We start from the raw sequence: 23,979 nt of genomic DNA, 5'->3' as shown, positions 1-23,979 counted from the left end.
GCAAGCTATTACTGACTGTACATGTATAATCTGTATTTGCTAAGTACATGTGATACTGATTATAACCTGACATCCCAGAGACTAAAAGGAAATATCAGCATGCTAAAAGGAAATAACAGCATTCTAAAAGGAAGTGACTGTTTTCTACAGTATCCACATCATTGAATCAGAAACAGATATGTGCTTTGCAGTTAGAATTAAGAGCAACGTGATGTTTTTTGGCTCACTGAAATGAAATCGCATCTGCTTTGTAGTGTCTTTGGGGATTTTCATTGTAATTTGTCTCCATTTACTTGGACCACCCTTGAATAACCCTGGTAAACAAATATAAAAGAAAGAAAACAGTGAAGTGCTAGCCAGCCCAGAAAATCATATATATATATATATATATATATATATATATATATATATATATATATATGCTGCCTGTTCTGTTGCTATGAATTCATGGCATGTATTGATAAAGTGACATTTGGTTAGAGTTGTTGCTTTGTAAAGAAAAAAAGAAGCTCTCTCTCATATCTCATGCTTATCAACACGTTTCACCCAAGACCATTGGTATGCGTTGTTTGTGTTCTTTATGGTTTTGTGAGAAAGTACCCACATATATATTATCGTCTTACTTTTCACCTAGGTGTATGTAAGGATGTGCAGATTGTGTCTATGATGCCAATATACAATATACAGAAGTCAACACATACCCATGAATCAAATAATTTTATTGCTAAGTTTGGAAGGGGAAATGAACAGTTAAAAAGGGGTAATGTATACCAGTCAATTATCAAACAATTCTATGAAAGGTAATATTTAGGAAACAAAATATATAAATGAAATAGTGAAATGATGTTGCAGGATACAAACTTAAATGTTTTTTAGTTCTATATTTTCTTCACAAAAATATCTCTAATAAAAGATTTCGAATGTATCAACAAAGTAGGTAAGCTTTGTTTAACACAAAAATTGTATATGATTATTATGTCTTTAGTTTTCCATTCTGTGTTAGAGGTCAAAACAAAGCTGGTTTGAAATGTATACATATAAGAATATTGGTTGCGTTTGGTAAGGTATACATGGAGTTTTTCAACAAGAGCCAACAACTCAATTTGAAAATACAATTCTTTATAACAGTAGTAATTGATACAATGTTAACAATTTTTATTGAAAAATATTGTCTATCTGAATATTTGTTTAGTTTGAGTATAGAATTGCAGACATGGAAAATAAAATAGATCAAAATACTGTGAGCAAAAACATGACTAAATAGTACCACAAAGCAACACAACAAATAAAGCCCAAAGGGGAATAGCACTAAACAATTAGCCTGTTGCCAGGAAATTAGCTTCACAGAAGGCAGTCTGAGCAAACCTATAGAGCTGTGGTACAGTAACTGTTCCTTAGCAACCACTGAGGAGTAGCTTTTAAATCTGAAGAGATTCAGTCCTAGTACCTCTATATGTTCAAAAATAACCTTGGAGCTGATGTTGATCACCAAAGTACTGAAATCTTGAATAAAAACAACATTGTAGACTTGAAGTGGAATTAAGAGGATTGTTGAGAAAAGGTCTTTGTTTTCTTTAAGGTCTGAGGGTTCTAGTATAAAACCTTAAATGCTCTTGCTTCAGTCTAGGGCTAGAAATGGTGACTTGCATGCTGAAGGACCCCTTCCCTACTTTTTAAGAGAGGTATGGCAGGTAATTATTACCTTGTATAATATATTGATTGATGGCTGTATGAAAACCAGCATCAGTGAGGGATCACCAATGATCAGCTAGAAGTGATGCTCAGCATAAAAAGTGCCCTGTGCTGTGCCACTGCATGGCGTAACAGTGCAGTGTAAGGGGCGATTGGCAAGTAGCAGAAAGAGCTTATTGTTCAGCTTCTACACACTGTGGCCCTGGAATAACAAGGTCTTAACAAACATTTTCCATTTGCAGTGCGTTTAACATTTATTCATCGCCCATATAATAAATCATTTCTTGACCCTTTAGCAAGTATTATAAAAACAGCCTTTAAAAATCCTGTATCCGGCCGTGACAATGATCCAGTGCAAAATAATTAGCCTGGTTCCTTCTTAAACTTAAATGTATTCACAGCATTTTGTTCCCTTTCAGTCCCACTCTGAGGACAGTGATTGTGCTGCAATATATGTCAATGTGTTTGGTTTTAATCCATGTATTCTTTCTTTAAATAACAGCCAAATAGTTCTACTTTAAATTACTAGCGAAAGAAAAAATGATCACAGACAGAACCATTAAGGTTGTTGCCTTAACATATGTGCTGCACCCTTATCAATGTGTTTCAGCCCCGTGCATCTCCGAATATGAGTGTCACAGTAGGCTTGATAGTGTGATATGCCAGGTGAAGGATTAGTGCAGCTGGAACAGGCTGATGTCTTTGCTGAAATTCCTTTCTGATATTCAGTTTAATTTATTTGGGTCAGATAATACTTCTGCAGCTCAGGAATAGATGCACTAAGCTTCGGGAAAGAACTGCAATGTAGACTATGAAACCATAATAATGGATTCAACTCAGTCGCTCACACTATGGCAAACTGTCTGTGTGACAGCAGGGCTTTCACAACCATTGGTTTATATCTGTCTCTGAGTCAGGAGGGTGGATATCAAGACAACATGAAAGCCTAGCCCAGGGAATAGTGGAGATGTCATTGACAGCAGATGGAGAAACGAGAAGCTGATAAAACTGATGTAAAATAACAGTACAAAATTAAGTACAGCTGTATTTAACTCTGTAAAACCTTATACCGTAAATACAGTACCTTTTGTGCCAGAACAACAACATGTGGCACAGCCTGTAGTAGCCTGTAGTTTTACTCACCCCCCAAATAACCTACAATACAATCAAATTGACATTCTCAAAATTGAACCCATCAGCACTTGAACTGTGTTAAAAAAATTTTTTGCTTGGATTTTGTCATAAAGCTTTTGTATACTTAGTTCCCAGAAGCTATAATTAAAACACAAAAAGGCATGTGGAATGCAGGAATTTTTAATGTGGGTTTGTGTGGTCATGTGATTACAAACAAAAACAGCTGACAGCTTGTAAAATACTGCCGATGCAGTTTTTTTAAACGCCTTGAGCTTCTGTAATTAGCACAGAGACCCAGAGCAAGCTACAACCCTCCATTATTTATAAGAGCACATATTTAAATTTGTAAATGGGAACTGGTCCCCATTTTTATTTTTGTATGCAATGTATGGTCAGTGAAAGGACTGCTCTTAATCAATCATTAGAATACAGATCATGAATTGTGTTTCTCCTGCATGTTACACATTCCCTGAAGTTTCTATGAAAAGCCCCTTTTAAAAGCACTTGTTTTAGCATCACATGCTTACCAAGAGTAATTAGTTTTCTAGAAATTATCCTGTTTATTCCATGTAGTGTATGTAGTGATTGTGAGAGGTGAGGTCTACTGTGACAGCACTGGAGACTGGAATCCTATCCATAGTATTCAATCCAGAAATAGTGCCAAGCACTATCTGTCTGCTTTAAAATGGGCTTTAAAATCTGCTGCAATTGGGGAGTGTTGGCAGTTAGGTTCAGTCATTCAGGGTCTTTGTTCTGGATTGCACATGTTACAGTAATCGTGACAACAGGGGGATGAGGGCAGTTCTGTGGTATGGATCGGGGTCCTCTGTGGTCCAAGACAGAACAAGTAATATCATTCCACCCAGCTATCTGTATTTAACAGGAGTTCAGATTGTAAATAGCTGAAACTGTAGTACAAGGATTGCAATTAGTTTTGCATCGCCAACTCCAGTGTTAAATTGTCTTCATGTTTGATCACAGAGTCAATGCACTGTAGCACATTGTGTTCAATGTGTCAACTGTCTAGACTCTGGTATTAGATCCTGCCAAAGCAACTAGTCTTATCATGGGAATGAGGCAATCTGCTGGGTCTGGCTGGCAGGTGTCCTTAACCTCTGTGGTGCCACCCCTGCTAGGATTAAAAGATATTGGCTCACCAGGGAACAGTTGCTGACATATACTGTATAGTAGCACCAACTGTGGTGTAACAACCTGTAAGTGTGTTATTCTTACTCACATTGAGGGTTATAAAGGGCTTTGTATCAAAATGAATGTCATCTAATGTTCTGTAGATTGTTTAAGCATTAAAGTCTGATGCAGCGGTCATTACTTGCCAGATAAATTATTGTTGCAGAAGATATTATCCAGTTATATATCGAGCAAATGTTTTATTGTATGAACACATTTAAAAAATGTATTTCATGGTTACATACTGGACTGGATTTTTTAGACTTGTCACCTTTTAAAGGAAGTATTTATTTCAGAAGATCACATTTTTGAATGGCAGCCTGAATTTTAAAACAGTACTTTTAAAAAGACCTCCACAACAATATTGATTTTAAAGCATTCCTGTTGGGCAGGATGTTTTACTTATTCTGTTTGGCATTAATATAAAAGGCATGTTAAATAATACAGCAGCAGCTTCAGTACTGTGTGCATCAAAATGCTGTAGACTAGCAGGAACCTTCAGTCAAGGTTATTCCTCCTTAAGAAGGTATCTATAATTCACTCAGCAAGGCAGTACCACAGGTGTTTATAAAACCTTAACACATTACTAGAGCCATTTTCCTGTTACATCAACACCACTGAAACAGGGCTTGGGAAATACTTTGCTTAAGACACCTGTGTGCTAATTAATCTGAATATGATTTTCTGCAACTCCTGATGAACGGGTATAGTGAAAAAATTATATATTCTCTACACCTTAGCATTTCATCAAGAACATACACTTTTAAAATGGTCTGTTTGTAGCATTCAAGAATGTTTGTGACACTTCCATTACGTGTTGTAAATATTTATGCTGGTATATTTTGCAACTCCATATGTGTTTTGCAACTGACACTAGACTTTAGAAGGGGTGTGGTGGCATTGTTAAGTAATTAGCTTGTTTATGATAAACAAGTCTATCTGCCTTGTTTCTGCATTAGTAGTGATGTTTTGATGTTGATGAGAAGCAACCCTCAATGACATTTCCTGGCATACAAATCTGCAATTAGGACTTTTGCCATATCTAAGAAGCAGTCCGTGGACATGTTTATTGATGACTCTGTTAGAAAGCTCTTATAAACAGTTATTATCTCTGGGCTGATATTATTCTTGCATTTACAAAAGAGGAGAGGCAAATACACAGACCACAAAAAAACTAATCAGAGTAATTAGCAGAAAGAAACCACATGACTGCAGGCTGTACAGCAATACCCTTATGTAACATAGAAAGTCACTTGAAATAATTAAATGTACATTTTTACTAACCTTTTTTTCTCTCTTCTTTATCCTTTTTTCTGCTTTCCTTGACATTCCATACCTCAGGAAGTGGAGGTTAGTAGTTCTTTCTAAATCTGCACGCTACCTGTTTTCATAAAATTTTAGATGTTCCCTGGAAGATATCCAAAAACCTTGCATTACAGATGTTGCCTGCTAACATTCATTAGACAAAATCGTGGCTTGAATACTAAGGTGACATTGAACAAAAAACATTGCATTTAAACATAGCTACATAATAAATTACTTAACACAACTGGGTTAAGGAATATATTCTAGGCCTGAAGTAATTTCCAGTACAGTATGCTGGTAAAATATTAATTGACCAACTGGTTTAGCCCTTTATTAGGTATCCGTTATAAAAATTCACCATTTGTATAGTTTACTATGTGCTTGTGTATTTCTCTTTCTTTACCATGGTTTTTAAATGTATAAAGCAAAACATACATCTGGTGCTTTTGATGTAAGTTCTCATCTAAATCCCTTTAGACAATACAATATGAAGTATATGCATGGATTAAATTGAACCTGTTTTCAGTGCTACACACACACACACACACACACACACACACACACACACACACACACACACACACACACACACACACACACACACACACCAAAGAAGCCCTTTATTAGTTTCCGCGTTGAACATTTTCTGAGTGTTATCATAGAGAGCCTTAAAATATGTTGACCTTCAAAGGAAGCCAATAAAAGCCAGCTCCAGTGAAGGATGACTTAATTAAATGACTGAATATTGAATATTTATTCTGTTCATGCATATTCTAAATAATTAGACACTTCCAACCCTGGGAGGTGGAAACCTAAGTGATGACTTAATTAAATGACTGAATATTGAATATTGAATATTTATTCTGTTCATGCATATTCTAAATAATTAGACACTTCCAACCCTGGGAGATGCGTCTAATATGTCTGCAGAAAATGCAAGGAAACACCTTAGAGCATTTTTGCCTCCCAACACATTACAATAACTGCAAACAGAGTGCTGATTAAAATAGGAATATATGGGTATTTAATGGTTTTATAGAAACGGGCAAGAGATAAAAAATGCCTCTACTCAATATACTGTATATTACTTATACTACTCTTTCTAAGATTTCTATGAGGTCAGAGTAATTCACAGGTTGCTCCTGCCATGTTACTTATTTGTTCTGGAAATTCTCCTACTCTACTGTTTAAGTCTAATTAAATTCATAGACAGAGCTTATGTCACGTTAATCACAAAACATGTTGATTGGAACCATTTCTTCTGTGTTGATGACCTTCTGGAATGTTCATTACGTGCTGAAGGTATCAAAGTAAGAAGTAATGTGAAAGGCTGGATCTAGTCAGAGCTCTGACTCACAAATCAGTTGAAATTTGTCTTTAAGCTGTTTCTGACCTATTATGAATGACCTCAAGCAATTAGAAAGCTCTTAGGCTTTTAGAGTGCCAACGATGGCCTGCCTGTTCTCAGGGGGATTCTAATCGAATTATTTTAATGTCTTTTTCAAAGAACTGTGTTGGAAAAGTTAACTGTGTATATTGTGTGTTACATTTAGTCACATTGAAAGGCTTTGTAATAAATTGAAGAAAGGGTCAGTTTGTGGAAAAAGATGAATAAGCCAGAAGCTTGCTGAAGTGTAACTTCAGTTTAACCAAATGACTTTAAATTTAAATTGTAGGCAGAGCATTGACTGAGATGAAGAGATTTACAAAGGTTTCTATGAATACTATAAAGGCTGATATTTGTTAAAGAAGACATCAGCAATCCAGAATAAAGGGTCCATTTAAGTTTATTAGAATTACACTAGAGAATTGATTTTAAAGTACTTGTTATCACTCCTTAAAAAGGCATTAATACTGGAAGTATATATTTTTCTTTTTCTTTTCAGGATGATTATATTCGTACGTGGGATGACAGACAGGGCTCAGATGAAAGTAAGTCTCTAATTGTGTCGTTTTTATTACAGACACATTACAGTAGCGTAATAAAATGGATGCATGTTAGTCAAAGATGTTTAATATTAAACATAGCGGTTCATATGTTCCATAAATAAAACATCCATTTGTATTTATGTCCATTAAAATCTAGAGATTTAAACTTTCTTATCTTTTGAAATGAAAGCCAGTTGATAGTAATAAGAAATGTAGGTTTCCTGCATATTGCTCAATGAAGTCCCCGCTACTGCTGTCAATGACAGGGTAACTTTAATAAAGAAAATCCAGGAATGTGTACAAAGCAGAATAAATACAATTTATTCAGTTTGGTTTTGACACATAAAAGTCCTTCATCAGCTAAACTACCACACAGTGCACTGTGGAATTTGTTTTCAAAACTACATTTTGAATCATGCTGGCAGTTCGTCTGAGGAATTTCCAAAATGTCCTGAAAAAAGTTTATTATTTATTCTACAGTGCACATCCATCAATTTTACTTTTGAACTGTGTATATTTTAATACTTAGTTCTTCACTGCAGTTAAACTGCTTTCATATCTATCTATCTATCTATCTATCTATCTATCTATCTATCTATCTATATATATATATATATATATATATATATATATATATATATATACACACACATACACACATACACACACACACACACACATATATATATATATATATATATATATATATATATATATATATATATATATATATATATATATATATATTATATAGTATAGTAGTATATCATATACAGGAAAAGTGGGGGGAACATGTATTATAGTACGTATTCACCCCCCTTGGACATTTTCATAGTTTGTTGTGTTACAACCTGAAATCTTGACACATTTAAATGTGATTATTTTTTCTTTGATTTACACAACCTGCTCAACAGTTTGAAGAGGCAAGATAATTTTTATTGTGAGAAACAGTTAATGAAAAATAAAAATAAAACTGAAATGTCTTGGTTAGATAAGTATTCACCCCCGCACCCCACCCCACCCAAGTCAATACTTGGTAGAACCACCTTTGGCAGCAATTACAGCTGTGAGTCTATTGGGGTAAGTCCCTACCAGGTTTGTACATCTGGATCGTGCAATATTCGCCCATTCTTCTTGGCAAAATTGTTCAAGCTCTGTCAAATTGGATGGGGATCGTTGGTGGACAGCAATCTTCAAGTCTTGCCACAGATTCTCAATCGGACTCAAGACTGGACTTTGACTAGGACATTCACTTTCTTGGTTTTAAGCCACTCCAGTGTCGCTTTGGCTGTATGCTTGGATTCATTGTTATGCTGAAAGATGAATCTTCGTCCCAGTCTTGGGTCCTTTGCAGACTGAAGCAGGTTTTTTCCTCAAGGATTTGCCTGTATTTAGCTCCATCCATTTTGCCCTCTACCCTGACAAGCTTCCCAGTCCCTGCCGATGAAAAGCATCCACATAGCATGATGCTGCCACCACCATGCTTCACAGTAGGGATGGTATTACCTGGGTGATGTGCTGTGTTTGGTTTGCGTTTAGGCCAGATTGTTCAATTTTTGTTTCATCGGACCACAGAATCTTTTGCCACATCTTTTCAGAGTCTCCCACATGCCATTTTGCAAATTCCAAGCGTGATTTTACATGCGCTTTTTTCAGAAATGGCTTCCTTCTTGGTACTCTTCCATACAGGCCAGGTTTGTGGAGTACCTCAGCTATTATTGACAGATAGACAGTTTCTCCTATCTCGGCCATGGAACACTGTAAGTCTTTCAGAGTTATCATTGGCCTTTTTGTGGCTTCTCTGACCAATGCCCTTCTTACCTGGCTGCTCAGTTTGGGAGGAATGCCTGCTCTAAGCAGATTCTGGGTGGTGCCATATACCTTCCATTTCTTAATGATCGACTTGACTGTGCTCCAAGGGATATTGCCTTTGAATGCCTTTGAAATCTTTTTATACCCCTCCCCTGATCTGTGCCTTTCCACCACTTTATCTCAGAGTTGTTTTGAAAGCTCCTTGGTCTTCATGTTAGTATCTTTGCTTTGAATGCACTACCCAGCTGTGGGACCTTACAGAGACAGGTGCATTTAATCTGAAATCATGCGAACAGGTTTCAGGTTTTTATTTTTAATTGATTTGTTTTTTCACAGATGTACAATATGCACAAGAATACAGAAATTGGACTATGGAACATTGGTCAGAGTTGCTTTGGACTGTTGATGGATGGACAACAATACCTATCTAAGACTTTTGCCCAGCAGTGTGTGTGTGTGTGTGTGTGTGTGTGTGTGTGTCTATATATATATAATATTTTTGTTAAATATTTAATAGGATTGTTTTCTTTTAAATTAATGTTGAAAATGTCAGGTTCTTAAATGTTTTTTATTGTACAGTCATTTAAGAATAACAATTACTTTCATATTAGAAGTAGCAGCATTTACTGTATGTCTGTTTAGTATACAATTGATTGTGATTGTCAGACACTGTTGCATTAAGAAGAAACGATTTTATGTCCAGCTAGGCGCACACACCCACCCCCACACATACTTTATTGCATTGTAGGAGGTGCTTTTTAAAAAGACAGGACAGGAATGATTACTATTCCAAGGTTATGTGTTCATCAGTCTGTCCAATCTTTTGAATAGTTAATGTTAAGGCGCTTAGCTGTGCGTGGCGATATTTATTTTAACAATATTAATCCTACCCTAAAGGGACACATTTAACAGGTACCATTGATCAACCACTTCCTTAAAAACAACTTAATGAATTAGTGCTCACGTTAAGTTAAAAGGATTTAACATATTCCGGCATTGCCAAATCACCAGCATCATATCATTTTTTTCTAAAACAGATTGTTATAATGCTGCATGCTGATTGGCCAATCAGAAGTCCTAAGCCGTGATATAATCCCCTGTATAGAAACTGTTGGTTAAATCACTAGACCCATGGCACTGTTGTATCACTGTGCCTATTGAAATAACGGCAATAAAAAAAAAAAAGAAAACACCTATCAGAATACCTAGCAGTCATGGAATATTCCACTGAAGGCATTGCTTCTGGGCTGTTTGCATCAATGACAATCAATAAATGGGTAGAAATAGAAACTGCATCGGCTCGTATTTGCAAGTCTCCCTAAAGCGAAGAAAAGAAAAAGTTAAACTGTCACGCTGACTTACAGAATTCTAACATTGATGTGCTAGAAAAAACTAGAAATGAAATGAATACGACCAAACAAACCAGTTGGACTGTTAAATGCTTTAACGCCTGGCTGTCTGAAAAAAAAAATACATATTGAATTCACACAACTAACAAAAGAGAAGCTAAACCATATCCATAGAGATTTTTGTGGCACAGTCTGAAACTGTAGAGGCGAACAATACGGAACCAGCAGCTATGTTGGGCTCCGTGCTGGTTAGTACACGTGCTAATAGGCGACACACAATTCACAAGTTCAAACAACGTGTTTGTGGGTACAATTAAAAAAACTTAGACGAGAAGGCCGGGTAAACACAACATCATCATGCAATAACCGAAAGAGATTTTCAAATAATCAAACATTCTGAAGCCCTGAACCCTGACACAGTTGTTGGTCTTGTGGGTAAAGTTTGGTTTGATGTCCCGTTACTTTTTGGACGCAGGGGAAAAGAAGGAAACAAACAACCACTGGCAGATTCTTTTTTTATAAAAACAGATGAAAATGGAGTTAAGTATGCCACCATGACCTTTAACTAAAGTACAAAATAATCATAAAAATCCCTACGAACTGAACAAAGAATGTCACCACGGATTCCAGTAGCATGATTAGAGAATACTTGTCAAAAATCCAGCAAATCCACCTGCCTTTTATCTTCACCCTAACAAAGGAAAACAAAACACATTTAATTATCATGGTGTATGGTATAGGGTAGAGCCAATGGGAGTGAATTAATACAGAAACTGTCCAACGCTGGATTGCAGAGTTATTGGGAACCGTCGTTAGAAAATTGAAAGTGCTGGAGCAACATTTTGACGGAGGAAAACTTCAAAGCATCGGCAAACAAAAAAATAAGATCAGATGAAAGCAAACCCCCTTCCTGCACTTCAATGCCCCCCTTCTGCAACAATTGACAGTTACTGTAAGAATTATACAGTTAATGGCAACATTCAGATTAATGTATGAACACAAAATTGCAACTCAAATAAAAAAAAAAATCTTACCTGAGTATCAATAGTTCATAGGAACTATATTCTGTTGCGGAAGGTTGTCCTTCAAATTTCTTAATAAATCTTCAGATTTCTCTTGTATTTATTTATATTTATGTTAGTGAATCTGTTTTATAAAAGCATTAAGGTACTTGAGGGCATGGGTTACCGTGGATATTGTCACAGCTTGGTTGGTTACAGCTACTCGGCTACGCCTCGTACCTAACAACGCACCAAGCAGTGACAATATCCATGGTAACCCACGCCCTCTTGTACCTTAATGCTTTATTAACCCACATACACCAACAGACTTTTAATTACAAACACTTTTGTGAATAGTTGGTGCCTTACTAATTCATCTTCTAGCCAAAATAAAAATCCCTGTTGGAAGTCAGTTTAAGTCACAATGGTCAGAAAAGCTGGCAGACTTTGACTGAGGACTGCTAGTAGGTTCTCACTTGGCAGGTGCTTCCATAGACAGTGTTTTTACTGTCTTTATTTAAAAAGGCGAGCTTATAAAATTCACTAAGCAAGATTTAAGCAGATTTGAAAACCAAGGGCTCATTTTTGGATTTATTCATGTAAGCTGTGTAGACCTATGCTGTTAAACATGACATTGTTTCAGCCTGCATATTCTTCTAGAGAAAAGCAACACTCCCTTCTTATGCTGTCGAAATGAAAAAAAAGCTGAAATTCTCTGTGTTGTACATGGCAGGATCAACATGGTGCGCTTGTTGCCATGGAAATATCATCCTCTTCCTATTTACTTTAAGCTGTCAAGGCTGGTTAAGGCTCAGGTTTAAGAAAATTTTAAAATAGCAGGAACAATCTTGGCTATGTTATTACATGTATTTATGTTGTATCATCATTGTTCACATGGTCCAGTAGATTTGCCATTTTTTATTTTCTCATACTTAATGAAGTGAAGGAATATTAGTATTCAGGTCATAAGACATATCCCAAGCAAATATAAACGTAGAATGCACTGAAGTCCAATGGTTCAAAATGATTCTGACTGTGCTGCATTCTCAGAATGTTAAAAATACATTAAGAAAATAAGTTCTGTTGGAGGTCTTATTTCCATGTTGTCGTAGAAAAAAAAAAGCTTCTTTGGGAATTTGGCCAAAATAAAAGGATCAATATCTTTGTAAGATCATTAATAAGTGTAGCACTCAGATGTCTGTGGCATCTGAACAGCCCTTTTCATACAGATTTAGAATTGATAACATTCTGACTCAGAGGATATCACTTACTCTCATCAGGTAACCAGGTGAAAAACTGGACAAAAGAACAGTAAATTCGCTTCATGTCACTTCATTTTATGGCTACAACTATGGCTGGTTTCATTAAGACATTGACTCTTTTTGAGTTCGGTAAACAAGACGACTGCAATTTCATTGCCAGAGAGATCAGTGAAAAGCCTGTATTGGTTGTAGGGATTTTTTACCCCATTTTCTTCTGAAGGAAATCAATGAGACAGAGAGAGAGAGTGTGTTTGTTAAAGCATAGATCTTTCATGGTCTGACAGGTGTCCACCAAGCTGATACTACACCAATTTATTACTGCATCATCACTTTAAATGAACTGAAATGCAACCATTGTTCCCACTGTGAATGGGGAGTGAGAGAGATGCAACGTGTAGAAAAAGATACACAATTATATATTCTCTCACAGGGACAATTGGGAGTCAGGATGTATAAACTAAATAACTCTATATCAGGTCCCCAATCTGTACTCTTTTTAGATATTAGGTTTTTATGTGAACACTGTTTTAATGCAGTAAAATACTTGTTATCATGTGTCTTTTTTGTATTTATATCAAACAAATCAATTGGCTACATTGTATATTATTTTTATATGGATAATACAGGTTTATTGTTCTGTTCATTATCCCCATCACTTCGTGCAGCTAGGCTGAAGTGTTCTGAAGGACAAAGTCATTTGCCAAACCTAGTAAAGTGTCTCGATGCTATAGTAGCATCTAATGAACACAGTAGTTAATTTGCCTTTCAAGTTCTTGTGGATGTCTCCTTTCTGAAGTAGGGTTTTAAAGAAAAGTTGTGACAGATACAAAATCACCTAGGAAGACAGATCTACTGTAAGAAGACATGTACAAATATGCCAGGTGTAGCGGAGATACTAGTCTTGTAATTAAGGTGCGTTTATTTGAAACAATCAATACCCTGGATTCTCACAGATTGTTGCCTGTAAAAAACCTGATGTTGCATGATTGTATGCTATTAGTCAACTTGTCACACTTAAATGAGCACTAATGCGCAAGTATTGTTTTTGAATATGGTTGGTATCCCTAAATAAAGTGGGTTTGCAGTTTTAGTCAATGGAAGAATCCCTTACTGTATATAAACCTTCTTCTTGTACATGTTAATGTCAGTTCTCTATTAAGAAGAAAGAATAATATAGTTAAGACCATACGAGATCTGTGTTTGAGCCAGACACTATGCCTTTGTTTAGACAGACAGGGCTGAAATATCAGTGCCTCCCTTGTGCTGACACATGGCAGTGAAGTACTCATGTGGTGATTGATCTATGTGAGACAGTGTGGCGGTACACAGATTGCTTCCCTGGAATGATGTTCTGAATCACTGTCTCCCTGCAGCTGTGGACACCACCAAGGACCCCTGCCAGAAAGTGAAGTGCAGCAGACACAAGATCTGCATCACCCAGGGCTATCAGAAAGTCATGTGCGTCAACCGCAAGAAGCTGGAGCACAGGTGATAAACAAAACCACTTGTGCCTACATTAAAGATGAGCTCTGTAAGGCTTGAACTAGCGGACACTCATCACTTTCAAACTCTATGCAGTCCTAAAGTCACTGTGCAGTTTCACACATATTCAATTTATTCATATTTTTAGATACCATCTGTATCACAATGGTTTGAACCAAAGCAATATCAGTACCAGTCCTTATTAGTAACATTGCCGTTTTTTTCCAAATGTGGTAGTTTCTTCAAATGTTTCTTATGATTTTGTCCTAAATGCATTTTTCCAACTTTTTGGTTAGATTATGCATGCTGAAGTCATAGGAAAGCAAGAAACTGTATATCTTGCCTTTGGTCCTTTGTCTAGAATCAAAGAACCTGCCGTGAAGCTCAATGAAATCAGCTGCAAGCCGTGTCCAGTGTCTGTTTCTGCCCCAGTGTGTGGGTCTGACGGGCACAACTATGCCTCTCAGGTAAGAAATAATGTATCATCAATCTGTATCTGTCAGAGACTAACATAATTAGCACAAAGCTTTACTATAACAATGCAATACAAATACAGCAATTCCATGAAAGAACATAAACCACCAACCTCCTTCACTGCTACATATAGAGCAGATACACATTGATTTTCCTATAAAAAATAGTGACCTTAATTCTGTGGAAAATTACAGCGGGTGTTGAATAATTTAATAGTGCCACCAACACTAAACTCAGATAACTCTTAAACCCAACTAATTGCTCAAAACGTAAAAATAAAAATCCAGTTTTCTGGCTGCATGAGAATTGTATAGTAATTTTATTCTGAGCACTATGATGAGAAATGCACACCGTTAACAAAAAGGGCCAACAACAAGAGATGTTCTCAGTGTTGTCCTATATAAACATTTTAAACACATACCATGCCTGGCTTCACTGAATGACAAAGTAAATAATAGTTTAATGGCCATTGTTTAGACAGTTGATTTCCTCAACAGTAATGTAGCTGTGTGTTTAATCTAGTTGTGGCTGGGTCCTGATTTATTTGTTTGCGTGCTTTCAGTGTAAACTGGACCAGCAGGCCTGCTTGAGTGGAAAGCAGCTGAATGTGAAATGCACAGGACAGTGCCCCTGTACCACAGAGCCCACCACAACGCCAGACACGGACGCCAAACACGGTGGGTAGACACTGACGCAGGTGGGCGCCAGAACCTCTGTAACATTATCTAGTATACTCATTTAACTGATCGAAACTTAACACCGTATCTACGCCTGAGCAGACTGCTGTGAATTTACTAATTTGCTTAAACACTGTTGAAGTAAATAGGTCAGTTGTTAAGAAGAGTGTGGTTTACAGCAGGCTCTGGCACACACTGCAGTAAGTAGCTGTGAAAGGGGGGAATTCTACAGAAGTTAGATGAGACTGGCCATGTCCACCCAATAATGCGCTGACTCCACTAAAACAACACATAAAGCCACTCTGTGGTCGTATGTTGCAATTATTGTTTGCTTGTGAAGGGGATATAGTAGAGTCAGTTGTATGTCTGTATGTACATATGGCACACAATCATAAGTCAATATCAGATCATGGAAATATATGAAAAGCCGCTGTTCAAGCATAAAGAGAGACAGACTTGGTGGTGTTGAAACGCCGGCACAGGCGCGCAGGATTTATTAACAACAAACAGAAAGTGAAAGTAAAATAAAGGCGGTCATGTGATAAGTTACCAGCGATGGTAACGCACAGAGGACAAATACAGGTACAAAAAGTGCAAAATAAAACACAATACCCCAAACTATAACTGGTGCCGTGAAAACGGCAGGCCTTGCAGCAGCCCCGATGTCCGCTGAGACACGCCCACCTGCCTCCAGCTCAGCTGTATGTCTGTATGTACATATGGCACACAATCAGTCAGAAAACAATTATTTACCATAAGTTATTGAGAATATCAAATCCTGGGGGTTATATTGGGGATGTTTGTCTGTCTGTCCATCTGTATGTTGTAACATCTGCTTGTCCAGTTGTCATGAAACTTGATATAGTATTAATATTATTTAGCTTAAGATATTGGTAATATCAGATCATGGAGATATATATTGTTGATATATGTCATGATCATACTGATAGCTCTAATTTGGAATTCACAGCCGTGACAGGGGATGTGTGTTAGTTGCGTACATTACTTGTTTTAGTACATTCTTTGTAGCCTGTTTGCAGAGTCTTCTAATGGTGGCACTAACTTGATCACCATCCTACTGTTTATTTCTATGATCAAGCTAAAAACCTATTCATATGTGTTCTAATTTTAGAAAAAATACAGTAAAAACATTATATTATGGGAAGGAATCTTTTACATGCTAGTGGGGAAAGGGAAAAAAAAATGTAAGACCTTAAATCACAGATCCGATATGACCCAACTTGGAAATAATGGGTCTGCTGTATTAAGATATGATATTTACAAAAGGAGCAAAGTTGTGAATATGTGAAATGTAAAGCCTAGCATCTATCTCTCACAAGGGGTTCAACTGAGTTGCAAACCTAATTTGCATGAGAATCCCTTCATAATGAGCATTCGGCAGAGGCTAATGCAGATCGATTAGAGCCCTGAACTTGTCTTTAAAAAAAGATCACTGTATTAGGTAGCTATTATTACATTTTCATCCAGAGTGGATTTATTCATTTAATTTAATTATCTAGAACGTGTTCGATCCCCTTATGCTCTTTACAGGCATAATTCATGTTTGTCATCTTTCATAGAGTTTGACATGCTATTTGCTTTTTAAGCTGACATATTAAGGTAATGTGGCTTTTTAGTTTCTGGATGATAAACACCAAAAGCTTTAGATTTGAAGGTCAATTATAATATCATGTAATAAAAATGTACCCTTTTGATGGCTGTAATTTTACTAAGCTATTGCCGGTTCCATTATGCTGTAATGATCCTATATGTTAGAGACCTCTGGTAATGCTTTTGCAGAGTTATATAAACACAGCCGATAAGAAAAACCTCACTACAGGATAATGGAGGACAATACTTTGATCTGTCAGCATGTGATAATAGGATATGAGGATCCCGGGTGACACAAACACATGTAGCTCCCTTTGAAAGGTGTTCCAGGGCATTATATACTGTAGAGCCTGCTACTGGTCCTGGTTTGTTCAGTCTAAAGTACAAGTCATCTTCAATAACTGACCTGTAAGATCCCCTTTCAGCTGACCTGGTACATGGGATTGACATCAAGAACTTGATTTGCTGTGCTGGTATTTCACAAGGATTCTCTGGTTTCTAGATATCTGCTATTCCTGTTTTTTTTTCCCCATGGTGATTGCCTGTGACTCTTCATGCGGTTTCTTTCAGAGAGCTGCACAGGACAGGACCTGGCTGACCTGGGTGATCGCCTCCGAGACTGGTTCCAGCTTCTGCATGAGAATGCCAAGCAGAACAGCTCAGGAAAGCCAGGAGCGAGCACAGTGTCTGGTGAGGAGGAAACCCTGTGGAAATCCACAATCAGCTACTATATATTTTCAACAACCTTCAGTATGCAATGAATAATGAATGCAGGTCCACGACCTGTGCCTCATATTTTATTTTGTAATTCCAGTTCATTTAAAACCATTCAACTTCATTAATAAAGAACAGTTAAACAGCAGAGGGACATCGCAACAGTGCAATTATTAAAAAATAAATGCAAAGTATTGGGCTGAGCAACCTTCTCTGTTATGCTTTATTGTATGATACAATCTTCAAGCACCCCACTAGCATAATCAACTACAAACACTACTTCATTTTTTCTAGTTTGTGAAGGAATTCTCACCCTATCACCCTAGTGCTTTATGTGTAAATTTGCAATTGCCTCATGTCTTTTGTCTCTGGAGGCCAGAGTTCAAATTGTCTCCACCTAATCTGACACAGTTTGGCACAATTCACTGCCGGCACTATACCTGACTGTAGCCAGCGCCTTGCCCTTAAAAATAAAAAAATAAAACTCTTGGAGGAGTTCCATAGGTAGTTAGTGAAATAATAACAAATAATTTGTCAAGAGAAGCCACATAATCATTTTTTAGTAATAGCTCTGTGTCACTGTTATACTCTTTCAACTAGGATTATTACACACTCTGTTTCACCTTAATTCCTTTGAAAACATCACACTTAAAATGAGTTCCCTTTAGCACTGGTGTACTTGTCGACAGGATATGTTCAAATGAACAGCAAGTTCTGGTTTCCATGGTGATTCTTTTACTGAAACCAACTAACCAGGTTATCATAACCTTTACAGGAAAATGGTACTACACTATGCTGAAATATGCCTTTTTTTCATTAATGTTGCTAAGCTCCTCAATGCAGTATTTCAGTCAGGTGATGCATCCATGGGTTCTCTATGTTTTGCATGTCCCTTGTGGTGAGGGCCAGCGAGAAGAGACCGTCACAGGGACCAATGTCAATACAGCATATTGTAGATTTCATCTTCCTCTAAATTGTTAGCAACATTTATGGTAAGATAATCAGTAGTAATACAAACAATTGCAATAAGTCTTTATGATGATTTCAGTGTAAAATAAAAGTATCTAACTACCTGACACCAGATATTAGTATCAGTATTGAAAATAGTAAAATACATGTAATTTAAAAAATGCCAAATGTGTTAAGATCCAGTTGAAATATCTATAGAATCATCATTTTAACAGCATTGTTATGTCGCCTCTTTGAATTGATCGAAATAGCACTTCAAAGCAGTCGGTTCTGGGTGTAGTTTAATGGTGGATAATTGCTTTGTGGGTTGCATTGGCCCCGGCTCACACACCTTCTGCAGTGGTGGAAGCAGGTGCTGCCAACAGTTTAATTGCTTAAAAAACGAAGCCTGTTATCTAGTCCTGCTGAGCCTTGATATTGCAGAGACAGAGCAACAGGAAAGAAAAGTGTTTTGTGGATTCAGTTCTACTCTTTCTTAACCAGGATGAGATTTGCATCTCATTCCCTGTTGGGTTCCTGAGAGGGAATCTTCTTCTGGCAAACCACCCTTGACCTAAATGATTGCACTTTCTATCTTCCCTGTACCCTCCATTGGAAGCAACTGTAATTCTCAAGTACTCTATTGAGTATCAATGTTCTTATTTGTCCCCAGTGTTGGATAAGAGTCTTGTGGCTAGCTGCAAGGATTCCATTGGCTGGATGTTTTCCAAACTGGACACCAACAACGACTTATTCCTAGACCAGTCTGAACTGGCAGCCATTAACCTGGACAAGTACGAGATCTGCATACGACCTTTCTTCAATTCGTGTGACACGTACAAAGATGGAGAAGTCTCTACTGCAGAGTGGTGCTTCTGCTTCTGGAGGGAAAGTAAGTCAAACCCAAAAAATTAGTAAATAAATAAAAACAGTGGAAGTGCTCTGATAAATAAAAACAATGGAGGAGTGTGAGTCAGGAGTATTAGGGGATTCTGTTTTAAAGACAGTGATGAGAGAGATGAGGTTAACAAAAGTCACACAGTGAGTGAGTGACAGTGAGATGAAGCTCAGTCTTTGATGGGTCCAACAGCCTCTTGTAATTCACAACACCTTATTTTATCTGAACCACTAACCTGAAGTAGTCCAGTAACAGCTGGAAAGAGCTGTTGTGGTTTTACAGCATGACCATGTATTTGTAGTGCGTGTTGTCAGCAATAATGTATCATCTCCTGCTGGGAAAACCATAGAGGCTCCCGTACATTACATGCTTGTGTATGTTTGGTGTATATTAAGAGAACCGCAGAACCAGTTGTTATAAAACTTGCTTTGGTCATTCTATAGCTTATTGAGAGCATCCTGTCTTTCTATCGGTCGTTCTGTATGTTGTACTTTACTTATATATATATATATATATATATATATATATATATATATATATATATATATATATATATATATATATATGAGCCAGCCACAAGGTCATCACAAAGAGTCTATTTGCACCAGTCTAGACTTTTGATGTAATGAGAATGGCTGCACCAGTCCATCAACTGACAAATATACAGTGCCATTTTTGGAATAAAATATAAATACCTTGAACCCTCATTTGTACAAACACAAATACGTTTTAAAATAGTTGCACCCTCAGGCAATTCCCTTTGCCCCTTGCAAGATGTCCCTGACACAAACCTGACACAAACCAGTATATATTCTGCTCTGTAAATTAATGGTTTGGTCTTGCTTGGATTAGCATTACACAAACAAGTGTATTGTAGGTAGACATGAGCGTTAGAAAAATAAGTTTTCTGATATTTGAATTAAGCATGCTCAAATTGCAGATTAAGTTTACGACTGCCACTTCCTTGGAGCCCCGCTGACTTTACCCCTGCCCACACACACACACACACCATTTAAGACATTTCCCAGGCAGAGCACTGTTTGTATCTGACAGACTCAGTCCTAGTGTCCTGTGAGTGCACTCACCTTCAACTGGCCAGTGATGTATAAACACAGCCAATGTTTAAGACAGTCTAAATGGCATGACAAGATGAGAGGCTGTTTTTTGTCAAGACGTCTGAATAGGGTATTTTGTTCTTCACAGATGCCCTTCAGTTTAACCATTTTTCAGTAAAATTTAAAGAAAAATCTAAAAGTACATTTCAGTTATAAAATATTATAGTTTTATAAACAATGTTGCCTGACTTCCTCTTCATCCCTAAACTGGTGTTATTACTGACAACTGTATTAAATATATCAAGACAATTAGTATTGACTGTTTAAAAGCTTGTATTAGCTTTATTAATATTATTACCTGTCCCCCTTTTTTTTATTTAGTAGTAGGCTCATTTAGGCTTATTTAGGCTCAGTACACCGCTACCACCCCTACGCTGACTCAGGAGCGGCAAAAATTAACAAATGCTGTCCTCCGAAGCGTGTGCCACCATGCAGCCAGCCCAGAGCTACATGGTCAGAGGACAACACAGCTCTGGGCAGCTTACAGGGGTCAGTCTACAGGGGTCACTGGTGTGCGATGAGCCGACGACACCCTGGCCAATCTAAGCCCCCCCCCCCTCGGGCAACAGTCGGCCAACTGTACGCCGCCCCCTGGGAGCTCCTGTCCATAGTCAGCAATGGCATAGCCAGCAACGTCCAGGCTATAGGGTGCATACTGAACTCCACGCGGAGCACCTTTACTGGATGCACCACTCAGGAGCCCCCGTCCTGTTCCTTTTTATTGGGCTTTTGTTCTGGTTGGCTTGTGTTTTTACATTGATTCGAATATGAAACTATTTCAAATATAACACTTAAAATTAGTATTTATTTATTTTTTCCGTTTAACAAATGTTCATACCAAGATATACTCTGAATTGAAACAACTTGTAACAACCAAGAGTGTCCCAGGATAAACTGCTACATATGGGTACCTTTGCTGTAGGTCACATGGTGTGATTGAGTTGGAACTGCAACACATGAAGTGATAAGGTATCATCTATAGTGATGTCTTCGAATTATCTGCATATTGCATGTTGTAAAAAATACAAGCAAAGAACCAAAAGATTTGAATTAGCCAGTGCTAATAAGAGGAAAGAAGATTTTAGACCCCGGTTGCACTCTTTTATGGCTGGTGAGATTATTGCAGTGGTGTCACCAATGTGTAATATATTAGAATTAAATAGTATAACAAAGAACATGTTGAGCTGTCATTTACCATTTAAATCTGCAGCCTATGGTACCGTACATGTCTCTCTTGCCCCGCAGAACCACCTTGTCTAGCTGAGCTGGAGAGAATACAGGTACAAGAGGTGGCCAAAAAGAAACCAGGTAAGAAAGTACAATTTTGTCTCTGAGCAACCAAGATCAACCAAATCTGGTTGAAAGGAGGCTGTGTGAGCAACTTAAAGCTCTCTGTAGGAACTTTGTACTTTTGGCAGGAGCCGGCAGCCACGACTCCTGATGAGATTCATTAAACAGATCACAAGCACTAGGCTCAGATTACCTCCTAATCGTTGTGGAGAGATTATGGGCATTACTGGCAGCTGGAAGAACTGCGGATTTGGCTTGACTCCGACTTGGAACACCCCAAGGGCACAGTCAGGTTGAATTGCAGGAAAGATGGAGTGACAGGAGACCAATATGTGTGTGTGCTTCTCCTCTCCAGTGTGAGGCACTGAGGAGACAAAAATACCTGCCCCAAGTAGAGACCTGACAGTGTGGGGTGGGTGATAAAACTGGTCAGATATAAAGTATTCTGTCCACCTCACTAGTTTTAAAGCGCAATATGTTTGAGGGATTGTAGCTAAATTGATCACCTATACATTTCAACTAATGTTACGGCTGTTTGTGCTGAGTAAGTGTATAAAGTCCCTTTCAAAAAGGTAATCATTACCGCTGTACTAAAAGCCAGTAGTCATGGTCACTTTTAAAAGTTTTAGAGGCATCAATATTAAGCAAATATAAACTGCCAAATTTCTTGATCTCGTTTAAATCTCCTAGGGATGTACATTCCAAATTGCGATGAGGATGGATATTACAGGAAGCTGCAGTGCGATCAGAGCAAGGAGGAGTGCTGGTGTGTGGACCAGCATGGCGGCGAGCTGGCAGGGTCACGTATCCACGGCAACCCAGACTGTGGTACATTAAATTTTGGATCGGGCAATTTGTACCTCAAACACATGTCATTCTTTTGTAGGAGCTGCTAGTATTAGAATGACTAGGGACATTAAGAAAATACATACAACACCAAAAGGGCACCATCCCTCTTAATCAGTAATTTAGTTCACTGGTCTGTGTTCACTGCCGAATAAGACTCATTTAAAATAGTTTATTTCTCATATCTTGACATTATGTTAACGAAATGGCAAATAGAAAATAAAGTATGTGACTGAGTTTTTGCTTCTTTTACAAAACCCTTTATATTCTTATCCTTGACTTTGAATCTCCCTGGCTTGTGCTCTCACCCTCTCGTTTCCAGATGAGCTAGTTGGATATTCGGGAGATTTCGGAAGCGGGGTTGGATGGGAGGATGAGGAGGAGAAGGAGGCAGAAGAAAATGCCGAAGAGGCAGAGGAGGAGGAAGGCGAGGCTGGAGAAGCCGATGACGGGGGCTACATATGGTAGAAAACAGAAAACTTGAGTTAGCAATAGAGTTAGATTGGTGGCCATGTTGGGAGGGCAGCTGGTGCTCACAGAAAGAATGACTGGAACAAAATTGCAGAAAGTTAACCACATACAGTACAGCGTTGACTCTGATAAATATGTTAGAAACTTTTTTTTTTTTTCAGTGTAAAAGGTTTTTCCATTATGCAGACTTTGACTTGCATTTTAAACCTGACATTTTCATCTGAAAGCTGTCACAAAAACAATGCTCACTATCATAAACTATCCAGAGCATCCCCTCTCTATTCCACAGAAATATACAGTGGCTCTCAAAAGTATTCACCCCCCCCTTGGACTTTTCCACATTTTATTGTGTTACAACATGAAATCAAAATGGATTTAACTAGTTATGAGTTTTTGCCACTGATCAACATAAAAAAGTCCATAATGTCAAAGTGAAAAATAAAATCTACAAATTGTTCTAAATTAATTACAAATACAAAACAGAAAATAATTGATTGCATAAGTATCTACCCCCTTTAGTCAATATTTGGTAGATGCACCTTTGGCAGCAATTACAGCCATGAGTCTATTCTACTCTTCTTTGCAAAATTGTTCAAGTTGGGTGAACAGCAATTTTCAACTCTTTCCACATATTCTCAATTGGATTGAGGTCTGCTGGGCCACTTCAGGACATTGACCTTTTTGTTTTTAAGACACTCCAGTGTGGCTTTGGCTGTATGTTTGGGGTCATTGTCCTGCTGGAAGATGAACCTTCTTCCAAGTCCCAGGTCTCTTGCAGACT

At 37.6% G+C, this 23,979-nt stretch overlaps 1 protein-coding gene across 3 annotated transcripts in view; it reads left to right on the top strand.

The window, feature by feature from the left end:
- spock2 (SPARC (osteonectin), cwcv and kazal like domains proteoglycan 2) overlaps positions 1 to 23,563 on the top strand; it is a 42,965-nt gene extending 19,402 nt beyond the window's left edge. Inside the window, exons 2-11 of one of the 3 annotated variants that reach the window (XM_041260565.1) lie at positions 5,356 to 5,364; positions 7,206 to 7,251; positions 14,046 to 14,160; positions 14,516 to 14,621; positions 15,191 to 15,305; positions 17,487 to 17,606; positions 19,252 to 19,470; positions 21,837 to 21,899; positions 22,572 to 22,685; positions 23,050 to 23,563. In XM_041260565.1, coding sequence (XP_041116499.1) covers positions 5,356 to 5,364; positions 7,206 to 7,251; positions 14,046 to 14,160; positions 14,516 to 14,621; positions 15,191 to 15,305; positions 17,487 to 17,606; positions 19,252 to 19,470; positions 21,837 to 21,899; positions 22,572 to 22,685; positions 23,050 to 23,195 — 1,053 coding nt within the window. In that variant the 3' untranslated portion in view covers positions 23,196 to 23,563. Of the gene's footprint in view, positions 1 to 5,355; positions 5,365 to 7,205; positions 7,252 to 14,045; positions 14,161 to 14,515; positions 14,622 to 15,190; positions 15,306 to 17,486; positions 17,607 to 19,251; positions 19,471 to 21,836; positions 21,900 to 22,571; positions 22,710 to 23,049 lie in introns of all 3 variants that reach the window. The other 2 variants (XM_041260563.1, XM_041260564.1) reach the window with 2 other exon arrangements.
- The last annotated feature ends 416 nt before the right edge of the window (positions 23,564 to 23,979 follow it).

Source organism: Polyodon spathula, chromosome 10, assembly GCF_017654505.1.
Source record: "Polyodon spathula isolate WHYD16114869_AA chromosome 10, ASM1765450v1, whole genome shotgun sequence".
NCBI lineage: Eukaryota > Metazoa > Chordata > Actinopteri > Acipenseriformes > Polyodontidae > Polyodon > Polyodon spathula.
This window is presented reverse-complemented; position numbering and strand designations above follow the sequence as displayed.